We start from the raw sequence: 22,270 nt of genomic DNA, 5'->3' as shown, positions 1-22,270 counted from the left end.
TTTTAAATACAAATTGTTAGGCCTTTTTAAGAGATTCTGATGATCAGGCACGTTTAGAAAGCACTGGTTCCCTGAGATAAAAATCAACCTTCTTGGCGCCCAGACCCTCTTCAGTGCTGCTTTTGCCTAGTTTCCCTTCCTACTCTCTCTGAGACCCTGGCCTCACCAAACTGTCTCCCAACACATGCAGCATCTCCAGAGCTGGGGGCCCTGCTCGCTCTTCCCTCCCTGTGGGATGGACACCGTGACTACCGACTTGGGGCTCCTCCCTGGCCTAGCACAGACTGCGCCTCTGGGAGAACGCCACCAGTGTGCTCTCTTAGTCAGAACTAAGGACTCCCTCTGCCCACCTATCACTGTTTGCTTTTCTCTTCTGATATCTGTCCCTTTCAGCCTGGAATTATCGTTGCTTGTGCCCCACAGGCCTAGTAAGATCCTTTGAGAAGATGTATGATTTATCTTTGTGCTGTTTCTACCTCTACCCTAACTCCTACTTTGTCATTGTACTTTTCTATTATGAAGCTCTTAAGCATATATTGAATTGAATGGAAATATGCTTTTGAGAGATCATGTCCCATTGAACATCATTTAATAATGGTCCCTAAAAATCGCAAATAATTTTAAATGAGCAACAGAATATGCAGAGTGTTGGGTGCTTACTAGATTTTTTAAAAGGGAATTATACTTACTGAGAAACATATTTGCCTCTTCCCTGTTAGTTTATTTTAGCAAACACCAACACATTCCATTCTCCCAACAGCTGGGGCTCCCGTTGTACATCCTGCAAACACTCCCTCCCCTTGGCAGGGGTGTTGTTCCAGGCTTCTTCGTCCTTAGTGTTTAAAAAGATAGTGAATTATTTTGAATTGCTTGGTGCCAGCACTTCTTAGAAAAACATAATGGAAAGGTTTTTTGTTGTTATTGTTTCATTGTGGTTTTTATTTATTTTTTTTTCCTTTTTTAATTTTTTAATTTTATATTATTATTATTATTATTATTATTATATTAACAATATACAAAATAAATCAGTCTCTATGTGGTCTCCACTTTCGGTCCTCGGGTATCAGGGTTCTCTCCTGTGAGTTTTCCATTGATTATTCAAGAAGTTTTTCTGTATTTTAGTTGTAATACCAGTTTGTTCCTGGGAGCATGTCCGTGCAGCATCCACTTACTCTGCCATTTTTAATCCCTCTCACTGTGGTTTTTAAAAACTGAATCCCCAATGTAAAAATAAAATTGTCTACTGCCTGCGAGTGTGTTTACTTCAGACTTGTCGTATACTTTGTTCTTTTTGTCTCAGTAATTCGGTACAACTTTAAAAATGCGTATTATCTCCTCCCAGGTGGTTGATAGTGAAAGATTCCTTTTTACTGTACATGAAGCCAGACAATGGAGCCATCGCGTTCGTCCTTCTGGTGGATAAAGAATTCAGAATTAAGGTGGGAAAGAAGGAGACAGACACGAAATATGGACTCCGAATTGATAACCTTTCAAGGTAGAAATTTCAACTATTTTTAAAAGAGTAAATATTTGTTGGTAAAAAAAACAACAACATTTAAACCAAAATCTCTTAAAGACAAAGTCTTTCTCCCAACCTTAAATAAAGGAAGTAAAAGAAATATTTGAAATTTTTCATTTAGAACTTACCCTCAATCAAAAGTAATGAAACTACATTTTCTTTCAATCAATTTTTAAGAAGATCTTTTGTGCAACAGTCAGAATAGACTGTCCTGTGTGTTGATATATGCCAATTTTAATGAAATTGACTACTCAATAATACCATTTTGCCAAATAGTTAAATTAAGGAATGATAGAATGATAGATAGTTCATATTTTTTAAAAAACATAAAATTTTACTTTATGAATTGATATCCTTTACCAAAGCATGATGATTTGATTTAGAAAAATTCTGTTGACACATAGATTTTTAAGGAACATACCTTGAAAGGATACTCAAGTGTACATTTATCATAGATTTTATTAGTGTGTATGTGTGTATTGATAAGTATGTTTTTTTCCTGAAATATTGTAGTTATATAATATATGTGTGTCTTTCTCTCTATATACACTTGTTTCCATAAAATTCAGCCTCATGTATATGGATATACGTATATTTCTGTCTTTACTCAGATCGACTGGCGTAGAGATACAGATGCACCCTCACTAACATACATTTGCACGTGTGTGAGTGTGTAAAAGATTTGGAACTTCCTTATCTCTTTTGACAACGGAAGGTTCAGGATTGGTTATTGCAAATGCAAAGGTGCTGCCCTGACACCTGCTTCCTGTACGGTTTCTGTTCTGGGGAGGGCCATGGACATCAGGCCACAATCCCCACTGGTCCCTGTAACAGCTCTCTGCGCCAGTCTGTGGGACCAGGGGTCTGGAATATGCCATTTTGCTTGGCTTTGGTGAATTCAGAGTAGGGAAGGAATTACTCTCCTAAAGTACAATCAGGATGTTTCCAGAAGCTGAGGAAACGGACATCAGGCACTACAAAGGGAAATGACCTCTACAGAAGCCAGCAACTAAGTAACACGGAGACACAGGTCCTCGCTTTATAACTTTTTCATTATCCTCCTTACAGTCTAGCACACCTCCAGGACTATAGTAAGTACCTTATACATGGATGCATGGGTGAATAAGTAGCCTGAAAATTTGTCTTTGCTACACTGACTATATTTTACAATCGTGCCAAAAATGTTTACAAGTCTGCTTTTTTTTTTATTTAAGTAAGATGCTGTTTACTTAAAATTTTCAACTTAAGTCTGTAGTATTGAAACAAAACAGGGCATGGTTCAGTCTTAAATTTGTTTAAAAGACAGAACACAGAGTGACCATCCTTTTCCACATTTTGGTTTTCTTTGAAGGACACTTATTTTAAAATGCAACAGCTATAGACATGCTCGGTTGTGGGCAGGAGCTATAGAAGAATTCATCCAGAAATATGGCAGCAACTTTCTCAAAGATCACCGATTTGGGTCATATGCTACTCTCCAAGAGAACATTTTAGCTAAATGGTAAGATCTTTTTGGTCTAAGACTATCAGGTTAGTCATAGCATCAATTTCCCTAGAGTCAGTTTTCAAAGCTGTGAAAAGATGTAATGCATTATACCTAACAAAGGCCTTCCTTTATAGGACTACCTGAGCATCGATTAGTTTTCCAATTTTTGTTTTTAAGCTATTTTATAATGAGCTTTCAAATAGCCAGTTTTAGATTTTGAAGTTTGATTTTAAAAACTAACTTTATAAATTTTCTTAATGATGCAAATGGAAGATTTATTTAAGTCATCAGCCATGATTTAAGAAAAATAATTTACTTGCTGGATATTTCTTTTAAATATATTTTGTTGATTTCAGAGAGGAAGGGAGAGGGGGAGAAAGATAGAAACATCAATGATGAGAGAGAATCATTGGTTTGCTGCCTCCTGCACACCCCACACTGGGGATCGAGCCCACAACCCAGGCATGTCCCCTGACCGGGAATTGAATCGTGACCTCCTGGTTCATAAGTCAACACTCAACTACTGAGCCACACTGGCCGGGCCTGACTTTTTCTTTTAATTAAAATCATTCTTAGCATGTTTTTCTTTCCATGGATTTAAAACAGTTCTGTTTTCAGTCTCCAAAGAACAACTGTGTGTGAGTTCAAGAGAATAGGAGAGTTCATTTGACCCCGTGTGATCATGATACCAATCAACTGTTGCTTACCTCTATCTATTTACTGTACTTCCTATGTAGCAGGTGGTATTCTCAGTCCTTGTTTTCCATTTACAGAAAGTTAACTGGTGGTTGTGTAGGGACTCTTGGCAGTAGCTTCCATCTTTGGCTTTCCCATAAGATATGTGTCTTTTCCTCTTATTTTTTTGTAAAACAAAACCCCCCACACATACACAAATGAAAAAAAAACAAAACAAAAAATACTTGTCTTTCAGGTATGTTAATGCCAAAGGATATTTTGAAGATATTGCAAATGCGATGGAAGAGGCAAAAGAAGAGATTTTTATCACAGATTGGTGGTTAGTATTTGTCCCTGGGGGTGGTGTTTGGAGTCTCTGTGTTTAGGAATGTACAAGAGTGTTTGTTGTGCTGTCCCAGAGTCACACATTATGAAAACCAGCAGTCCCCACAGATGGTCTGGCCGAAGTCTCTACCAATTAACTCTAATAGCCTCCAGTGAAAGGTCTTTTCAAAACACTTGGCACCCTAATATATTCTTAAAATATTTAGCTTGAACAATATTGTACTTGTCTTTCTATTTGGAATCAGACACTCAGTATTCATTTTAGTAGAGATTATGTTGCAATGCAAATATAGTTGTAGAGGTAGTGGAAAATGATCGTCCTTGGGTAGTTTTTCCTCATTTTGGTATGTCTGTCACTAGATCCAGTGAATATAATTCCTCTGAATTATCCCTTTGAAATTGGAATAGCTCCATTTGCCCATTACTATTAAAATGTTCTTGTTAATGACAAGCCTGGTCAGCTTTTTTGGAGACATGTCAGGTCTCAATTGTCTGACCCCCCTTAAAAACATCCATGAGAGTTATGATGCTTGTTAAAGCCACTAGAAGTCTCATATCTAAAACTCATTTAGCTACTGGGAAATTTGACTCCTGAAGTTGGTGTAGACTTTGTAGTGTGACTTTAGCTCCAATTACCTACCTTCCTGGACAGTTAAGAATGACTGCAGATGTCAACATTGACTGCAATGGAAATAAAAACATTTAAAATGTGTTTTTCTTCTAATATCTTAGTTGCTTAAGATGCCCCTATTTTTCCCTATCCTGTTTCTTTCCAAATGCTACCTTATACGTATGGGAACTGTGAAAATATCGTCATAATTTTTTTCCTCTTAATTCTAGACTTGGGGGCAAAAGGGTGAGTAGTTAGGAATGTGAACTCATCTTTTTCTGCGCTTTGCCTCAGTGATGTGAAACTCTGTCATGCAGTGGTTCTCAACCTTTCTAATGCCGCGACCCTTTAATACAGTTCCTCATGTTGTGGTGACCCCCAACCATGAAATTATTTTCGTTGCTACTTCATAACTGTAATTTTGCTACTGTTATGAATCGTAATGTAAATATCTGTGTTTTCCAATGGTCTTAGGCTCTACAGCAGCGGTTCTCAACCTGTGGGTCGCGACATTACGATTCATGACAGTAGCAAAATTGCAGTTATGAAGTAGCAACGAAAATAATTTTATGGTTGGGGGTCACCACAACATGAGGAACTGTATTAAAGGGTCACGGCATTAGAAAGGTTGAGAACCACTGTCTAGGGCATGCTTTCCCAATCTGGGCACTACTGACATTTGGGGTCAGATAATTCTTAGTTGTGGGGTGTTGTTCTGTGCATTGTGGGATGTTTAGCACCATCGATATCCCTGGTAACACTAGATGACAATAGCAAGATCCCAGTGGTAATAATGTGTGTCTTTAGACTTTGCCAAATGTCCCTGGGAGGCAAAGTCCCTCTGGGCTGATAATCATTGATCTGGAATCATCAGATAAGGTATGTGATGGTCAGCACGGCTACAAATCATTTATTCTCATGTTGATGGAGGAGCTGCTTCTTGGCCTTTACCAGTATATTCTTGACAAATTTTGTCTCGTTAGTCAATTACCAGGAATAAAATAAAGTTTCCTGCTTAGGAGCTATTTCTTTGGTTGATATTTTCTAAACACTTACGAGAATTCATTCAAGTTTAATGTCGTACTATAGTCCTTGAAAAAAACATTTCTGAAAGTTTGACGAAGACATGAGAGAGAATGAAAACAGTTTTTCCATTGAGCCCATGTTCTCATGTTTTGTGCAAGAATATAATATCTCTTTTGAAGGTGGTGAATACCGAAGTACAGACTTACATTTAAATATTTAAAGAGATGGAACCCTGACTGTTTTCTCTTCTACTGTCAGCAAAACTATGAATCAGAATGTTAGTTCTTTTTCATGGCTTCTCTAAGATAACATCTTACTACAACACTCCCTTTGAAATAAAACCTTTGCAGTAACTTCCCTCAGAACACGTGAAGAAAATTCTTGTCATGCAAGGATATTGCAAAAGGGAGCATTCAAAAGCTTAACCAAACCCTGATATGTCTAGACCTGAGAGAGAAATAAGCATAGTTAGAGAAAACACATGCCCTTTAGAAACTTCTGATCTAATTCAAGAGACATCATATACTTAAGTGAAAATGGTATTAGTATGTTTCTAAAGCAATTATTATGCAAGCAAAGGCAGATATAGTGACAGGAGAAATAACCCGGGACCTAGAATTACTCAGTTCCTTTGTTCATTAACTTGACTACCTATCTATTCATTTGCTAATTCATTCACTCATTCATTCCAAGGCTACTTAGTGAGCATGAGCTCTGTGTCAGGTACTGACCAAGGTCATGTTCATATAAAGATGAGTGAGAACCAGCTTCTACCCTGGAACAACATAGAGTCAGGAAGTCATACGTAAAACACAGATTGGGGAAAACTCAGTGATGAAGATCGACACAGCAGAAGACAGGGAGGGGTAGTGGCTGAGCCTGCAGGAGGGGGCTCTGGAAGCTTCACCGAAGAAAATGCTGGTCTGGGGCCTGGGGCCTGGGGCCTGGGGATGGAGTTGGTGAGAAGAAAACAGGTGAACATTTTAGGCAAAGCGACAGCCAAGACCAAGGCATAGGGGTGTGAGAGAGCACAGCAGTTTTGGAGGAGGGTGGAGGTTTTATGTTTAGGGTAAGCATAGCATTCTTTGGGATGTTTAGACTTGAAACCACAAAAATCCTGGAAGAAAACATAGGCAGTAAAATCTCAGACATTTCCCATTGCAACATTTTTCCTGGTCTATCTCCTCTGGCAATATCTGTGTTTATATTTTTATTTTTTTAAATATTTATTGTTGAAAGTATTACATATGTCCCCCCTTTTCCCCATTGACCTCTTCCAGCCTACCCCTGTTCCTTACCCCAGGCCTTTACCACCCTATTGCCTGTGTCCATGGGTTATGCATATGTGCATACAAGTTCATTGGTTGATCTTCCCATCCACCCACCCTCCGCTGCCTTCCCTCTGAGGTTCGACAGTCTGTTTGATGCTTCTATGTCTCTGGATCTATTTTTGTTCATCAGTTTATGTTGTTCATTAGATTCCACATATGAGTGAGGTCATGTGATTCTTATCTTCCTCTGACTGGCTTATTTTGCTTAGCATAATGCTCTCCAGGTCCATTCATGCTGTAGCAAATAGTAAGAGTTCTTTCTTTCTTGCAGCATATTATATAGTATTCCATTGTGTAGATGTACCATCGTGTTTAACCCACTCATCTTCTGATGTGCACGTAGGCTATTTCAAAATCTTAGCTATTGTAAATTGCGTCACTATGAACATACGGGTGGTGAGGATACAGAGAAAAGGGAACCCTCATGCACTGCTGTTGGGAATGCAGACTGGTGCAGCCATAATGGAAAACAGTATGGAATTTCCTCAAAAAATTAAAAATGGAAATGTCATTGACCCAGTGACCCCATTTCTAGGAATATATCCTAAGAAATCAGAAACACCAATATCTGTGTTTTTAATGTCAGATTTCTTTTCAAAGCCTTTGCAGTGCGGTTCAGCTCTATCCCCCATGTGCTCCACCTAGTGGCCAGTTTGAGCAGTGGTCTATTTTTTCACTTCCCAAACTTTCTGGCATAATACAGGGTGGGGCAAAAGTAGCTTTACAGTTCATAAATAATACAATAATTAATAAATAACAATACAGAAACAAAACCTCTATGTTTTGCATATTTAAAACTATAAACCTACTTTTGCCCTACCCTGTATTTAGGATCAAATCCATGCGTTGGCAGCTTGGGAGTGAGCTAGAAGTCACAAACAGATTTATAAGGCTGCTTTCCTGAGCTCTTCTCTCTCCGTGATCCCCCCACTAATTTTGGGTTTCCTGTGGCTTCCCTTTTGCTGCCACTTCTATCACTGCCAAAGATCCCACTGTTTCTCCTCAAGCCTGAACTAGAGGATTTCTCCTGGAGTCTCTCTACCTTTTCCAGGTTCTCACTCGAGCCTGAGGAATCAAAAGGGGGAAAAAAAAAAACAAAACCAAAAAAAACAGTAATGGTAAAATCACCACTGGTTAGATGGTATATCAAATTCTGTTCTTCCTCAATGCTGTGTCTTCCAATTCATGATTACTCTGTATCTTTCCATTTATTTGGATCTTATTGAACTTCTCTCAGCAGTGTTTTGTACTTTCTGTTCTCAGGTCTAACACGCATTCTGTTAAATTTTCCACTAATTGATGTTATTGCAAATGGTATTTTTAAAAATTCATGTTTCAATTATTCCTTGCTGGCATATAGAAATACAATTGATTTTTAAATATTAATCTTATGTACTACAACCTTGCTTCATTAACTTATTAGTGCTAGTAGCTTCTTTTTATATATACCTTGGAATTTTCTCCATAGGTGATAATGTGATGTGTGAATAAACACAGTTTTACTTTATTCTTTCTGATCTGTATGCATTATTTTATTTTATTTCATTTTATTGCCTTATTGCATTGGCTAGGATCATCAGTAAAATGTTGAATAGAAGTGATAAGAAGGGTCATCTTTGCCTTGCTCTCAGTCTTAGGACAAAAGCATCTAGTCTTTCATTATTATGCTTTATGTAGAGTTTTTATAGGTACCTCTTATTACTTTGAGGAAATTTCTTTCTACTTAGAATTCATTTTATTGTGAATGGGTATTAAAATTTGTCAAAACTTTATAAGATGTGGAATTTTGATAAAGGTTTTTACCTCTATGATCATAAGAGATATTGTTCTTAACTTTTTCTTTTCTTGAATTATCTTTGTTTGGTTTTGGTATTAGTTAGTTAGTGTTCCTCTCCTTTGTTTCCTGAAAGAGTTTGGGTAAGATTTATATTATTTATTTCTTACATAGTTTATAGAATTTTAAAAATAAAGTTCTTGGGGTCTGGAGTTTTCTTTGTGGGAAAGTTTTAAATTATGAATATAATATTTTAATAGATACAAGGTCAGAGTCTTAATTTCTTTAGGCTTTCACTTTGACATTCTTTTCTTTGATGGAAATTGTCCATATTATCTAAGTTATCATATTTATTCACATAATGTTATTTATAATATTCACTTATCTATTTAGTATTATTTTAATGTCTTCAGGCCTTGTAGTGATTTTCTCTCTTTAACTCCTTTTTTTCATATTGATAACTTGTGCTTCTTCCTTTTCTTTTTAACCAAGTTAACACATTTCATTTTTTATTTTACAACCCTTATATATAAGCATGCATATATCTTACAAAGTTGACATAATAGCATATATAAATTGTGTACCTATCTGATATTATATTTCATAGTTTTTGATGGCCATGGACTTATTTAACCATATTTTTTTTTTAAAAAAAACACCACTTTCTTGAGATATGATTGACAAACAAAAAGCTGTGCATATTTAACATATACAACTTGATGAGTTTGGAGATAAGTATACAGCCATGAAACCATCACTACAATCAATGCTGTAAACATATCCTTCACCTCCAAAAGTTTCCTCCTATCATCTTTAATTATTAACTAGAGGCACAATGCCTGAAATTTAATGCAAGGGTAGGCCTTCGCAGCCCCAACTGCCTGGGCCTTCGCGCCCCAGCTGCCTCGTGGCCCACCGGCCCCACCCCCCTGCCCACACCCTCCTTGGCCTGGCGCTGCCTGTGTCTTCCACCACACACCCCCGGTTCCCTGGTTTTGTGGAGCCCCTCCCCCCCATTGATAGCCCCACAGAGGGTGGCCTGGGTCTCCCTCTTTGGGGCGATTGCAGAGCCCCACATTGATCGCCCTGCTGGCCGGTAGCCTGGGCCTCCCTCTGAGGGGTGATCGTTGGGCAATGGCGAGTCCCCCCACCAATCGCATCGCACCCGCCTTGGCTGGCCTGACACCAGTGTGTGTCATAGCATGGTCCTCCAGACGGTCGTTCTGCTTGTTCCGCCGTTCAGTTGATTTGCATATTACACTTTTATTATTATAGATACTTTTATTATAAGAATGCAGTATAAAATCTATCCTCTTAGCAAATTTTTAAATATAGAATATAATTTAATATAGCTAACTATAGGCACTATGCTATGCAGTAGATTAACGATGGGCACTATGTTGTACATAGATCTCTCAGACTTACTCATCTTGCATAACTGACTGGAACTTTGTACTCTTTGATCAAGACCTCCTCATTTCCTCTTTCCTTCACTCCTAGTAACCACCATTCAAAGAATCCTTGCTGGGGAATGTAAATTGGTGCAGCTAATATGGAAAACAGTATGGAGGTTCCCCAAAGAATTAAAAAATAGAACTACAATATGATCCAGGAGTCCCATTTCTAGATATATATAAAAATGAATTGAAATCAAGATATTGAAGAGATACCTGCTTTCCCATATTCATTGCAGCTGCATTCACAACATCCAAGACATAGAAACAACCTAAATGTCCATTAAGGGATAAATGGATAAAGAAAATGAAGTATTTACATTCAATGGAATATTATTCAGCCTTAAAAAAAAAAAAAGGAAATTCTGCCGTTTGCAAAAATGTGGGTGAACCTGGAGGACATTATGCTGAGTGAAATAAGCCAGACACAAAAGAACATATAATACAAGATCCCACCTATATGAGAAATCTAAAGTAGTCAAACTCCCTTTTTCTTTTTTAATCTGGCTAGAAGTTTATCAATTTCATTAATTTTTTAATGAGCTAGCTTTTGGTTTCATTGCGTTTTCTCTGTTGTTATTGTCTTACGTTGCATTGAGTTCCATTCATCTATTCTTCCCTTTCTTCTTATATTAGGCTTAATTTTTCCTTTTTCTGTCTTCTTAAGATGGAAACTCTGATCATTGATTTCAAATGTTGTCCTTCTCATATAAATATTTAAAGCTATAAGAGAGGAGCATTTACTTGGAAGTCCATGTTAACATCTCTGGAATCAGGATAGATCTTACCTTCAGTAACATCTTACAGTTATAACTCTCATCATATGTTCTTTCTTAGTGGTACACACAGTAATGAAGCATCTTGCCATCATCGGTGTCCTAGATTCAGTGAAATGCAGTATCATATAATTCTTTTGAACTTAGTTTATCTAATAATTACTTAGTAAAGATCCTGACACAATGTTACTTGGGCATCATAGCTGCTCTCTCTTTGCCATTGTTTATACTTTGTTTATATCAGTCTTTTATCTTTTCATTGTCCTAAAAATTAAGGGTTCCTTGAGAGCTATCTTAAGATCCTCCAAAGTAACTCATGGAATATTCTGCATACAGTGTGCACAATGCTTGTATAGTAAATAAAGGATAAGAGACTTAATTGCTGAGCATAGCTTTAGAAGTGGCCCCAAAACTGAAGCCCTCTGAGTCCATAATTAATGTACATATGAAAAAATTGCAAGTATGTATATGTTGTTGGATATATCTCATCTTCAGTGAACTAGCAGTGTACAGTGATGTACTTTTTTACTTGAAACAGAACTCTTTTTAATTCATCATAAATCTTTTGCTGCACTTTTTGTTTGTTTAGACATAGATTACCTTTGAGTTGTTTCCTATTCTGAATTAAATATGCAAGTATTTATACTGTATATACCCCCACTATTTGTCTGTTTTCTTAGTAATCTCACCCAATATGTGTTTCCTATGGATATGTTATGTCTGAGTTTTTAATTTTCTTTGAGTGAATGAAATAGAGCATAAAATTAATGCTTTTAATCTCTTTAGCTCCTTAAAACCCTGTTGTTGTCACCTTCTTAGAGGACTTCCTGGTGAGGCAGTATTACAGCCTAGTGTTCAATAAGGATTTAATCCATATACAGTCTCCTCCTCTTCCTACAGGTCTAGCATTTCAGCAGATGAAGTTTTCTTGTTGGTTTTTCCTCGTTACAGGGGAGGTATATCACATATAGATTTAACTGACTTCAGACCTCAACCCCAAGGGAAAATGTGACTCTACTGTATGCTTAGCTGCCTGTGGCATTACTCAAAAGAAGAGCCAATGGTTTATCCTCACATTGGAAACACTTTATCAGTGAGCCTGCCTTCTCTTTTTTGCTCAGAAAGACCCAGGTTTCATGGACACTGCTCCTTGGAAGCCAGCGTGTATGTTTATCAGTTAGAACACTTTTGAGTTGGATTAACAGAATGCTCATCTAAAAAGTGGCTTAAACAATGAGGATTCACTTGTCTCACGTAATGAGAAATCCAAAGTTAGGCAATCCTAAGGTTGGTGGAGTAGTCTAGTGATTTCACCATTCTGGTCTTTCCCTTACAGTGGTTCTCAACCTTTCTAATGCCGCAACCCTTTAATACAGTTCCTCATATTGTGGTGACCCCCAACCATAAAATTATTTTCTTTGCTACTTCATAACTGTAATTTTGCTACTGTTATGAATCGTAATGTAAATATCTGTGTTTTCCAATGGTCTTAGGCAACCCTGCTAGTGGTTTTCAACCTGTGGGTCACGACCCACAGGTTGAGAACCGCTGCTGTAGAGCCTATGACCATCAGAAAACACAGATATTTACATTACGATTCATAACAGTAGCAAAATTACAGTTATGAAGTAGCAAAGAAAATAATTTTATGGTTGGGGTCACCAGAACATGAGGAACTGTATTAAAGGGGCGCGGCATTAAGAAGGTTGAGAAACACTGCTTTGAATTTCAATATGACTGCAACACAGCCTCATGCAACATCCACCCTAAAGCCTCTTTTCCTGTTTTGAGTGATGGTGTGTCTCTCTATCACCAAAGAGGAAAAACTTTTCCATGAACCCCACATATGCCCCCTCATATACCTCATTGTCAGGATTGTGTGACATTGTGCAGGAGTTGGGGGAAGCAAGCGTGTAGAATATTTACACTATATGGTGGGAAGAAGGAAGAAAAAGGTGGAGAATGGCTGCTAGCTGGGCAACCAACAGTGTCTGCATGTGTGTGTATGTGTGCATACATGAGTAAGATGTATAGAGAGAAATCTAGGTTGGCTTTTTGTATGGACAAAGGCTCATGCTTCCATATGAACTTGTACATGTACTTATATGGATGACCTGCCACAGTGGAGGAGGAGGATGGCATTTGGGCTAAAATTGCCTTTGTTCCCTATGACACGATTAGAACTTTGTATGTTGTTTTAGTTACTTGAAATTTTGTGATTTCAGGTTGAGTCCAGAAATCTTCCTGAAACGCCCTGTGGTTGAAGGAAATCGTTGGAGGTTGGACTACATTCTTAAACGAAAAGCAGTATGTACTTTCCAGACAAGTGCTGATGTGATTTCTCAAATGCTTATTGCCTCTTAAATGCCTTTTCTTTTTAAAGTCCTTCCAGTATACTTATAACATTTTTTTAGAATTGGATAAAAAAGTAGAATGCTTTCTGTTTTCAAATTCATTTGGTTCTGATTTTTTTCCTGTTGTTCTTAAATGCATAATATTTTAGCCTAATACACAGCATGACTTTTATTAGCAATTCTAATTTTTATTTCTTTAATCGGTTATGGGTACTTAATTTTATAGTCAAAATTTGTGATGAAATTTTATTAATGGATGATAAAAGATGAAATGAAACATAGCATTTTATTTTACTTACTAGAGGCCCGGTGCATGAAAATCATGCATGGAGGGGGGTGTCCCTCAGCCCAGCCTGCACCCTCTCCAATCTGGGATCCCTCTCACAATCCAGGACTGCTGGCTCCCAACTGCTCACCTGCCTGCCTTCCTGATTGCCCCTAACCACTTTTGCCTGCCAGCCTGATCACCCCCTAACCACTCTCCTGCCAGCCTGATTGATGCCTAACTGCTCCCCTGCCAGCCTGTTTGCCCTTAACTACCCTCCCCTGCAGGCCTGGTCACCACTAACTGCCTTCCCCTCTACAGGCCTGGTCACCACTAACTGCCCTCCCCTGCAGGCCTGGTCCCCCCGCAGCTGCCCTTCCCCACAGGTTTGGTCACCCACAACTTCCCTCCTCTGCCATCCTGGTCACCCCTAACTGCCCTCCCCTGCAGGCTTGATTGCCCCCACTGCCCTCCCTTGCAGGCCTGGTCCCTCCCAACTGCCCTCCCCTGCTGGCCATCTTATGTCCACATGGGGGCAGGATCTTTGACCACATGGGGGCAGCCATCTTGTGTGTTGGAGTGATGGTCAATCTGCATATTACTCTTTTATTAGATAGGATAGAGGCCTGGTGCATGGGTGGGGGCCAGCTGGTTTGCCCTGAAGAGTGTCCCGGATTAGGGTGGGGGTCCCCTTGGGGTGGGGGGTGGCCTGGGCGAGGGGCCTGTGGTGGTTTGCAGGCCGGCCACGCCCCCTGGTGACCCAAGCAGAGGCCCTGGTATCTGAGGTTTATTTATCTTCTACAATTGAAACTTTGTAGCCTGGAGTGGAGCCAAGCCTCCTGCTTGCTCCATGGTGGCAGCCATTTCTGTTGTGATTTATGTATCTTCTATAATTGAAACTTTGTAGCCTTAAGTGGAGGCCAGGGCTTCAGAAGCTTGGCTTCCTCCATCACTGGGGGCAACCCTAGCCTCCTGCTCTTTTCAGCTCCATGGGTGCCACCATTTCTGTTTTGATTTATGTATCTTCTATCATTGAAACTTTGTAGCCTTGAGTGGAGGCCTAGGCCGGCAAAGGCAGGAGGAAAGCTTGGCTTCCTCCATTGCCAGGGAAACCCTAGCCTCCCTCCTGCTCTCCGTGGTTGCAGCCTCTTGTTTGGGTTTATTTGCATATTCGCTCCTGATTGGCTGGTAGGTGTGGCTTGTGGGTGTAGTGGAGGTATGGTCAATTTGCATATTACTCTTTTATTAGATAGGATTGTGCTGTTATTTGAGCAAAAGACAAAGTCATCTGAGATTTCACTCAGATGGGGCCAAGCTTATGTTGAAGAATATCAAGGAAGAGGGACATTAAGAATTAGTGCTGTTTTATTTCGGTTTGGGGACAATTCCTGGTAATGTGAAATGGTTTCCTGTGCAGTTGACCATGTAGATTCTGGGTGAGGACTGAGTGTGCTCTTTTTGTTATAAAAAATAAATAACTGAATCAGTATAGCAGGTTCATCGAAGACTACTATACATGCATATTTCTAATGAAATTTTTATGTAGTTGGCCCTTAACCAAGTTAAATTAAGGTGAATTAGAATAGAATTGGATTTCTTGTTAGTCACGTTCAAATGGGGGTGCTAACCTTTTACTATTATTTGAAACTGTCTTAATCTTGTTTATTCTATCATTAAACATTCCTGCAGAATTTGTAGATCCTAAGTAATCATGGGTAGTATTTTACTATTCATCACAGCCTACACTCATTTCTTTTCCCCCCATCCTTTATATTCCCCTACCTCTTGACCAACTCACCTTTTCCTTTTCCTTCAATGTCTTTTCCCCATGTTTTTACTTTAGGATTTTTGCAAATATCATAATATAATTTGAGCTCACTGCTAATATTGAAGGCTGAAATTGATAATCTTTATTTCAGACATGTCTTGCCACACAGCATCATTTCTATGGCTAATCTAATGTGTTATTTGAACAAAAGTCTATTCACAAAATTGGAAATTCTGGTCTTGAAAAGCATTATTTGCATAGTAATTAAATAAGTTAGCATACAGTTATCTCCTGATCCACGTACTACATATACTAATTACTAATTCGTGTATGAAAAAGATTCCATCTCTGCCCATGGAAGGCTTGATCAAGGACTCATGTTCTGAGCTCAATCCTAAGATTACCAAATGTGTTTCTGTATGTTGAATGGACTGTAATTTTCTCCAGGAGTCAATCAAACTAGTAAATCCTCTCTTTACAGTAGTTATCCAACACTTTACTGTTTTAGCTTTCAGTCAACATGTATTTGCTGAATGCCTGTGAGTGCAGGGCACTTGGCTAATCATATGTGAATGTACATAAATAAGAAGCATGATTTTTGACCTGAAGGAGCTTTAAAAACTACACAAGAGTCAATTGAGTGCAGAGACAGGGCCAAGATTCAAAGGCAGGAGGAAGAGCATTGGGAGGTCTGGTGGGGAACTCCTCAGGACATGAGAGATTTAGGGCATTTAGAATGAGCAACAAAATTACAAAGAAGAAATTTCTAGATTTAGGAAATGTGGTGTGGAAACAGGAATTCAGAAGGCTTTTCCAGTCACAGTAAGGTGACAAGGTTGATTATACCTGAGTGTTAGCATAGTTAGGGTGGCGGATCAAGATGGGAAGGCAGGCTGCAGCTAGGACGTGAAAGGTTGATGATCCAAGCCAGTGATTTGGGCTTTATGCAGTACAGTGGGGATCTACTGGGTTGGGGGTGTTATGGATGAAGGGTGATCTGATCAAAATGATGTGTTGGAAGGTCAATCTAGTAGTGGGAGGAACAAACTCAGATTTAGAGAGCTAAAGTTTAGATCATTTGAGTGTGAGATGTGTACAGAACATCTAAGTAAGTTCCAGAAAGTAGTCGATGCCAGAACAGAGCTCAGGAGGAAGATCCTGCAAGCCAGGCCCTCGACTTCATGTTAGCTGGCAGATGTTTGTTTATCCCTTTAGTGTACCTGCCCAGTTTCCTTTTCTATCACAACCATGGTTTCTCTTCGCTTTTATTGCCTCTGAACCCTGGTGAGGTTCCAGGTGGACACCAGGGTCCAGTAATTATTATGGTCTGATAATGGTGGTTTATTTGAATTTTATCAGCTTCCTGAAACTTGTGATTTTTGAATTGTGGATAATGATTTTTTAAATTTCCTAAGGAGATAGTAACACTGTTAAATATTAATTAGTGTTACTATGAGAAATATTAATTTCTCAGTGGGTCATTTAGCAGAATTGCTCTTCTGTAATCTAGCTATACCATATTATTAAGTTGGTCATGCTTTTTTAACACTTGGATCATTCAAAATTGACATTTCATATGCTTATGAACACTGTTTCATATAAATAATTTTGTTTCTGAAAGACACTAATTTCACAAAGTAGTGGGTTGATAACATTTGTTTTTGCATTAATGGGTCCCAGAGGTCCACAAGGTGGATTTAAATAAATGATTTTTTTCCTTCCATTTGATTGTGCAGATTTTAGAGAAGGAACTTAGTGTTTCTGCCTCATTGCCAACATATAGGCAAACATCTCTTAAAATGGCTATTTCTTAGGGGGAAAAATACAATATTTTGTTTCTCTGTAATAACTGAGTTGATATTTCCCTGTCTCTTGGGTCTTCTGATATGCATTGTTATTATTTAAAATAGTCTAAGCTAACCTTGAGAGGCAGAGTGTTTACTATTCAAATCGGCATCCCAAGGTTTCCCACAGTCCTGCATTGTCTACACTAACAGGTGAGATCATTTGCTTCATGGTTATGGGTAACTATATCCTTGTACCCAACTGGTATATTTCAACCTTAGAGATATGTAATACTTCTGATGAGACTTGCACCAAAAGAATCCTCAAACATAGCGACCTGGGGGCTTACAGAAAAAGGTGTAGGTCCTCAGGGGGCTTTTGTCATCTGGTTAATTTCTTACTGTCCTGGATCACAGTGCACATTCTAGAGTTGTAGTCTGTGAGCAAATGGGAGAGAAGGATATCCAGGTTTATCAAATGAGATAAATAATCATATCTCTGCCCAAAAAATCAAAGAGAATCTTATTAAAGTGGTGACCTGGAAGGGCATGGCAGGGAAGGGAGAAGACATGTTCAACTTTGAGGTCTGTGCTTTAGACAAAACTGGTTTAAAAAAAAACACCACACAAAACAACTCACAAGCATTTGTGATCTTACATCCCAATGCTGCCTGCAATTAACTGGCAAGGATACGGATTTTTTTTCATTCCTGGGAATTCCTGGACAAGTGATAAAATGAGTGATTAGCCTGTGGAACTGTAAGCTATGCTCTCTTCAAGCAGTGGACAGACCTGGCTGCATCCAGAAAATATTTTGACCACAGTACTTTGAGCAATCTGAGAAAACGCTGGCTCAGAAACAAAATCTCTTGATTTCAACTCTGAAAAATTTGTATGTTTTTCTTTTGTTTTTGCATGTCTGATGTATATCTAAAACTCCTAAAACTTCCTACTGCTGACAGTATTGTGTCTGTTCTACTTGAGTAAAAGCAAATTAGAAAAGAGGACAGAATGTTCACCTTTGGAAAATCAAGTTTAATGACATTGATTCTGTGGAACCTTTGGGTTAGTTGACTTGAGTAGAGATAAGAAACATGGTGTTGCGTAGTCAAATCCAATCCATTCCTTTGTTTTCCTACTTCCCCTATTAATACTTTCCTTCCATCTCTCTAAGCAAAAGTCGATAAAAGGCATTAGAAAAACATTGGCTGTTTGAAAAGTGTATTTTTAAAAATTACCGTTAATATTAGTCCTTTTGTTTTCTTTCTAATTTGGATTTCATTTTGCATAAATATTTCCCACATTTGTGTAAGTTTCCACAATTATGATCCAGGAAATGCCTTTGTTTCCAAGGAACCTTTTTTCCTTTGCCGTTTTGAGTTTATGAGAGTGTTGCAATGCATTGACCAAAAGAAGAGGACTTTTATTGCTTTATTATCACAGAAGTTTTGTCACTAATTAACTGTTTATTGTAGATGTGAGCAAATAATTGTAAACCAGACTGTGTAAAAATGAACATTTTATATTTAATTACTTCCTTATTAGTCATTTGTATTTAAGCTAAAAAGACTCAAGGTCTCTACCCTATTTCCTCTAGAGTTCATTTATTTCAATGATTAAAGACACAGTACAGAAGAAAATGTCAGGTATGATAGATGGAGGGTAATAATGTAATCCATTAGTGTTAACATCTCTGTTATTTCAAAAATCAATTCGTTATGCAGGTAAATCGAAAATTGTAAGATTCAGGCCAGTTCCTATGTTGTGACTACTTTTCTTATGAGTGAGTAATAATCTCATAATTCTAAGAAGTAGAATTTCATCCATTTGAAACAAATCAACCATGATGAAAGATATCAGCTATAATGTACTATAACTTAGGTTGAAATTTTAGGTTTTAAACTTTGTATCTTTCAATGGGAGGCTATTTTTGGATAACTGTTATTCAGTGCTGAATCCTAAAATATTCAAATAGCAAAGTAAACCTGAACAATAGAGGAGAAAAATAACATAATGGGTAGTTAGGTTTTTTTAGAACCCTTAATCAGTGATTCACAGCTGAGCACTCCCTGGCCAGAGCATTAGCCATTAGTCTGTTCACTTCTTGTCTACACTTTCACTTCCTGATCTCTTTACTCAAGTAATAGTTATATCATTATAACAAATAATGAGCAAGTTCCAAAAGTCCACTGATAACCAGGGAAATAGAATGACTACTTTTTTTTTCAGAGCAAGAGTTAATCTTCTCCTAGTACTCACATTTCCTCAGTGCAACCCAGAGTGTAAATCTAGTGTGTCCCTGCAAAAATGTATACACTTCTTAAATAATATCAAGAAAGTTCAATTATTGGTATTATGAAGTAATATATTGTAAGGCTTTAGGGGCCAAAATAATACTTCTTGGTATTGGCAGAACAATATTTGGGAATTGTATATGTGTTTGGTTTGCTCCAAATTTTACATCCTGCAACTTAAAATATAAACTCCTATATTATTTTTCATTTTAAATATATTCATATTGATTTCAGAGAGGAAGGGAGAGGGAGAGAGAGATAGAAACATCAATGTTGAGAGAGAATCATTGATCAGCTGCCTCCTGCACACCCCACACTAGGGATGGAGCCCGCAACCCGGGCATCTGCCCTAACTGTGAATCAAACCATGACCTCCTGGTTCATAGGTCAATGCTCAACCACTGAGCCATTTATGACTCAAATTTCCATTATAAACAATGCCTAATTATCATGGGTTATTCATTTACAATTCAAATTATTCTCTGCCACTATAATTTATTAGATATGCCTACATCTCTAACACTTTAGGAAGTATTATGAAATATTTCTTATAGTCTAATCTCTGGGATATTAAGTGCCTACTTTAGATACATTATCCAATGTGTATGCAATATGTTTCAGAATGCTTTCAGAGCTGCTGGGTATAGAGAGTGCAAATTTAAATGCTGCAAACTGCACAGCAATACCGAGGATGCACGCCTAAAAAGTAAAAACGTAGCACAGGAAGTGGGGGTAAATAAAACAGCGTGTCCTGGTTGAGTACATTCTGATCTATATGTTGAAGGGGGAACCATCTGAGTGGACATGGAGAAGGGGAGGGATATTCGGGGGCGGGCATTTAAGCATAGGCTGAAACCTTGTCACCACCCAGAACTAGAAAAGGAGGTACTGCTACTTCTTTGTACTACCAGCTGCTGAACATTCTCCTTTTTGATGGTTAATATTAATAATAAATGTTATTTCTATAACATTTAAAGTTTTCCAGACACCTTTGATTTAATTTGACCCTCATAATGGTTTGTCTATTTTCTTTTAGCTCCAAGTGTTCATTTGTGTAAGGCTGCTAAAATTCTGGGATTTTTGAATGTTAGAGAAGCTGACTTCTGAAGTCATTTCACTGGTGAAACTGACATTAATGATTCAATTATGGGTTCAGAGTGTGAACCAATACATTTATCTCCTAAAGATTAAGAAATGTACCCTAGCTGGTTTGGTTCAGTGATTAGAGCTTTGGCCCTCAGACTGAAGGGTTTGATTTTGGTCAGGAGGCAACCAATCACACATCAATTTATCCATTTAAATAATTTTTTTAAAGAAAAATTCTAGCCCGGCTGATATGACTCAGTGGTTGAGTGTCGACCTACCAACCAGTAGGTCATGGTTCGATTCCAGGTCAGGGCACATGCCTGGGTTGCGGGCTCGGACCCCAGCAAGGGGCGTGGAGGAGGCAGATGATCAATGATTCTCTCTCATCATAAATGTTTCTATTTCTCTCTCCCTCTTCCTTTCTCTCTGAAATCAATAAAAAACAAAATTAAAAAAACAACAACAACAAACAACAACAAATTCTTTGAAACATACCCCAGGAACATTAAGGGATATTTAGTTTAACTTATATCAGAGGTTTGTTTTTAATCACTTCAACAGTTGAAGTATAATAAAAACAAACAAATGGTAAGAACTCCTTCTTTTTTGCATGCATATAAGCCTAACCAATGGACACAGACAACAGGGGGGTGAGGGCATGAGTTGGGGGGATAGGGGGGTAATGTGGGAAGGACACATATGTAACACCTTAATCAATAAAGAAATTAAAAATAAATAAAATAAAATATAAACAAACAACAACAACAAAAAGAACCCCAAACCTTAACATGAATCAGATCAAAGCTTTCTAAATTATATGTGTTTGGAAATGTTCTCAGGTGTAAGACTATGAGACACTTTCAGTAGTTGAGATTATAATTTCAAGGTTCTGTCTCTAGTCAAATATTGACACTGTCTTGGCATAACAAATTGTAGGAATGGAAGAAAGATAATATTTATTTTTTACATCTGGGTCTTAATATACATACATTTTCGTTTCACCTTCCTTGTATTGTGTTGTTCATTAATATTTTACAATACTTGTTTGTAGAAGAAATTTTAGAAAATACAGTGCACAGAAAGGAAGAAGAAAAAGAAAACCATAACCTACCTACAGAAATTCTCATTCCTGCCTGTGTTTTCTCCTGTGACAGCAAGAGGGGGTGAGGATCTTCATAATACTCTACAAAGAGGTGGAACTTGCACTTGGAATAAACAGTGAATACAGCAAGAAGACTTTAATGCGTCTACACCCCAACATAAAGGTATCCGGGTTCATCTTGCTGAACCATGTTTCTTCTTTATTATTCTGTAGTTTTTCAGGTTTATTTTGCTTTGAGCAGTGGTAATGTGTAGAATTCCCTAACTTATATATTCAATAAATAGCATTGTGTTCTTCTCAGAAATAAAAGAAAATACTATACTTTTTTAATATTTCTAATATTGATGGAGTCAACAAGGATCACATTTCAGCTTTTCTCACCCTGATTAGAGAGAGGCCTGCTGTACAAATTTGCACTGGTAGGGTCCCCTAGGCCTGGCCGGCATTCAGGGTTGATCAGGGCCTTCCGGCTGCTGGCTGAGGTCTCCCTTCCCCAGCTGCTGGCTGCCAGCCAGGGCCTTCCTTCGTTCCTTCATTCCGTGCCGCCCCCTGGTGGTCAGCTCATGTCATAGTGATTGATCGAACGCCTGGTCTCCTGGTCGAACTCCCAAGGGGACACTT

The 22,270-nt window shown here is 38.2% G+C and overlaps 1 protein-coding gene across 3 annotated transcripts in view; it reads left to right on the top strand.

The window, feature by feature from the left end:
• The window catches only part of PLD1 (phospholipase D1), a 200,954-nt gene that overhangs the window by 105,947 nt on the left and 72,737 nt on the right, over positions 1-22,270 (top strand). For all 3 annotated transcript variants that reach the window (XM_079766495.1, XM_079766494.1, XM_079766496.1), the window contains exons 9-13: positions 1,343-1,495; positions 2,871-3,020; positions 3,937-4,020; positions 13,222-13,303; positions 21,702-21,812. In XM_079766495.1, coding sequence (XP_079622621.1) covers positions 1,343-1,495; positions 2,871-3,020; positions 3,937-4,020; positions 13,222-13,303; positions 21,702-21,812 — 580 coding nt within the window. The remainder of the gene's footprint in view (positions 1-1,342; positions 1,496-2,870; positions 3,021-3,936; positions 4,021-13,221; positions 13,304-21,701; positions 21,813-22,270) is intronic.

This window comes from Cnephaeus nilssonii (assembly GCF_951640355.1).
Source record: "Cnephaeus nilssonii genome assembly, chromosome: 3".
Classification (NCBI taxonomy): Eukaryota; Metazoa; Chordata; class Mammalia; order Chiroptera; family Vespertilionidae; genus Cnephaeus; species Cnephaeus nilssonii.
The sequence above is the reverse complement of the archived record's forward strand: the minus strand, read 5'-3'. Positions and strand labels throughout refer to the sequence as shown.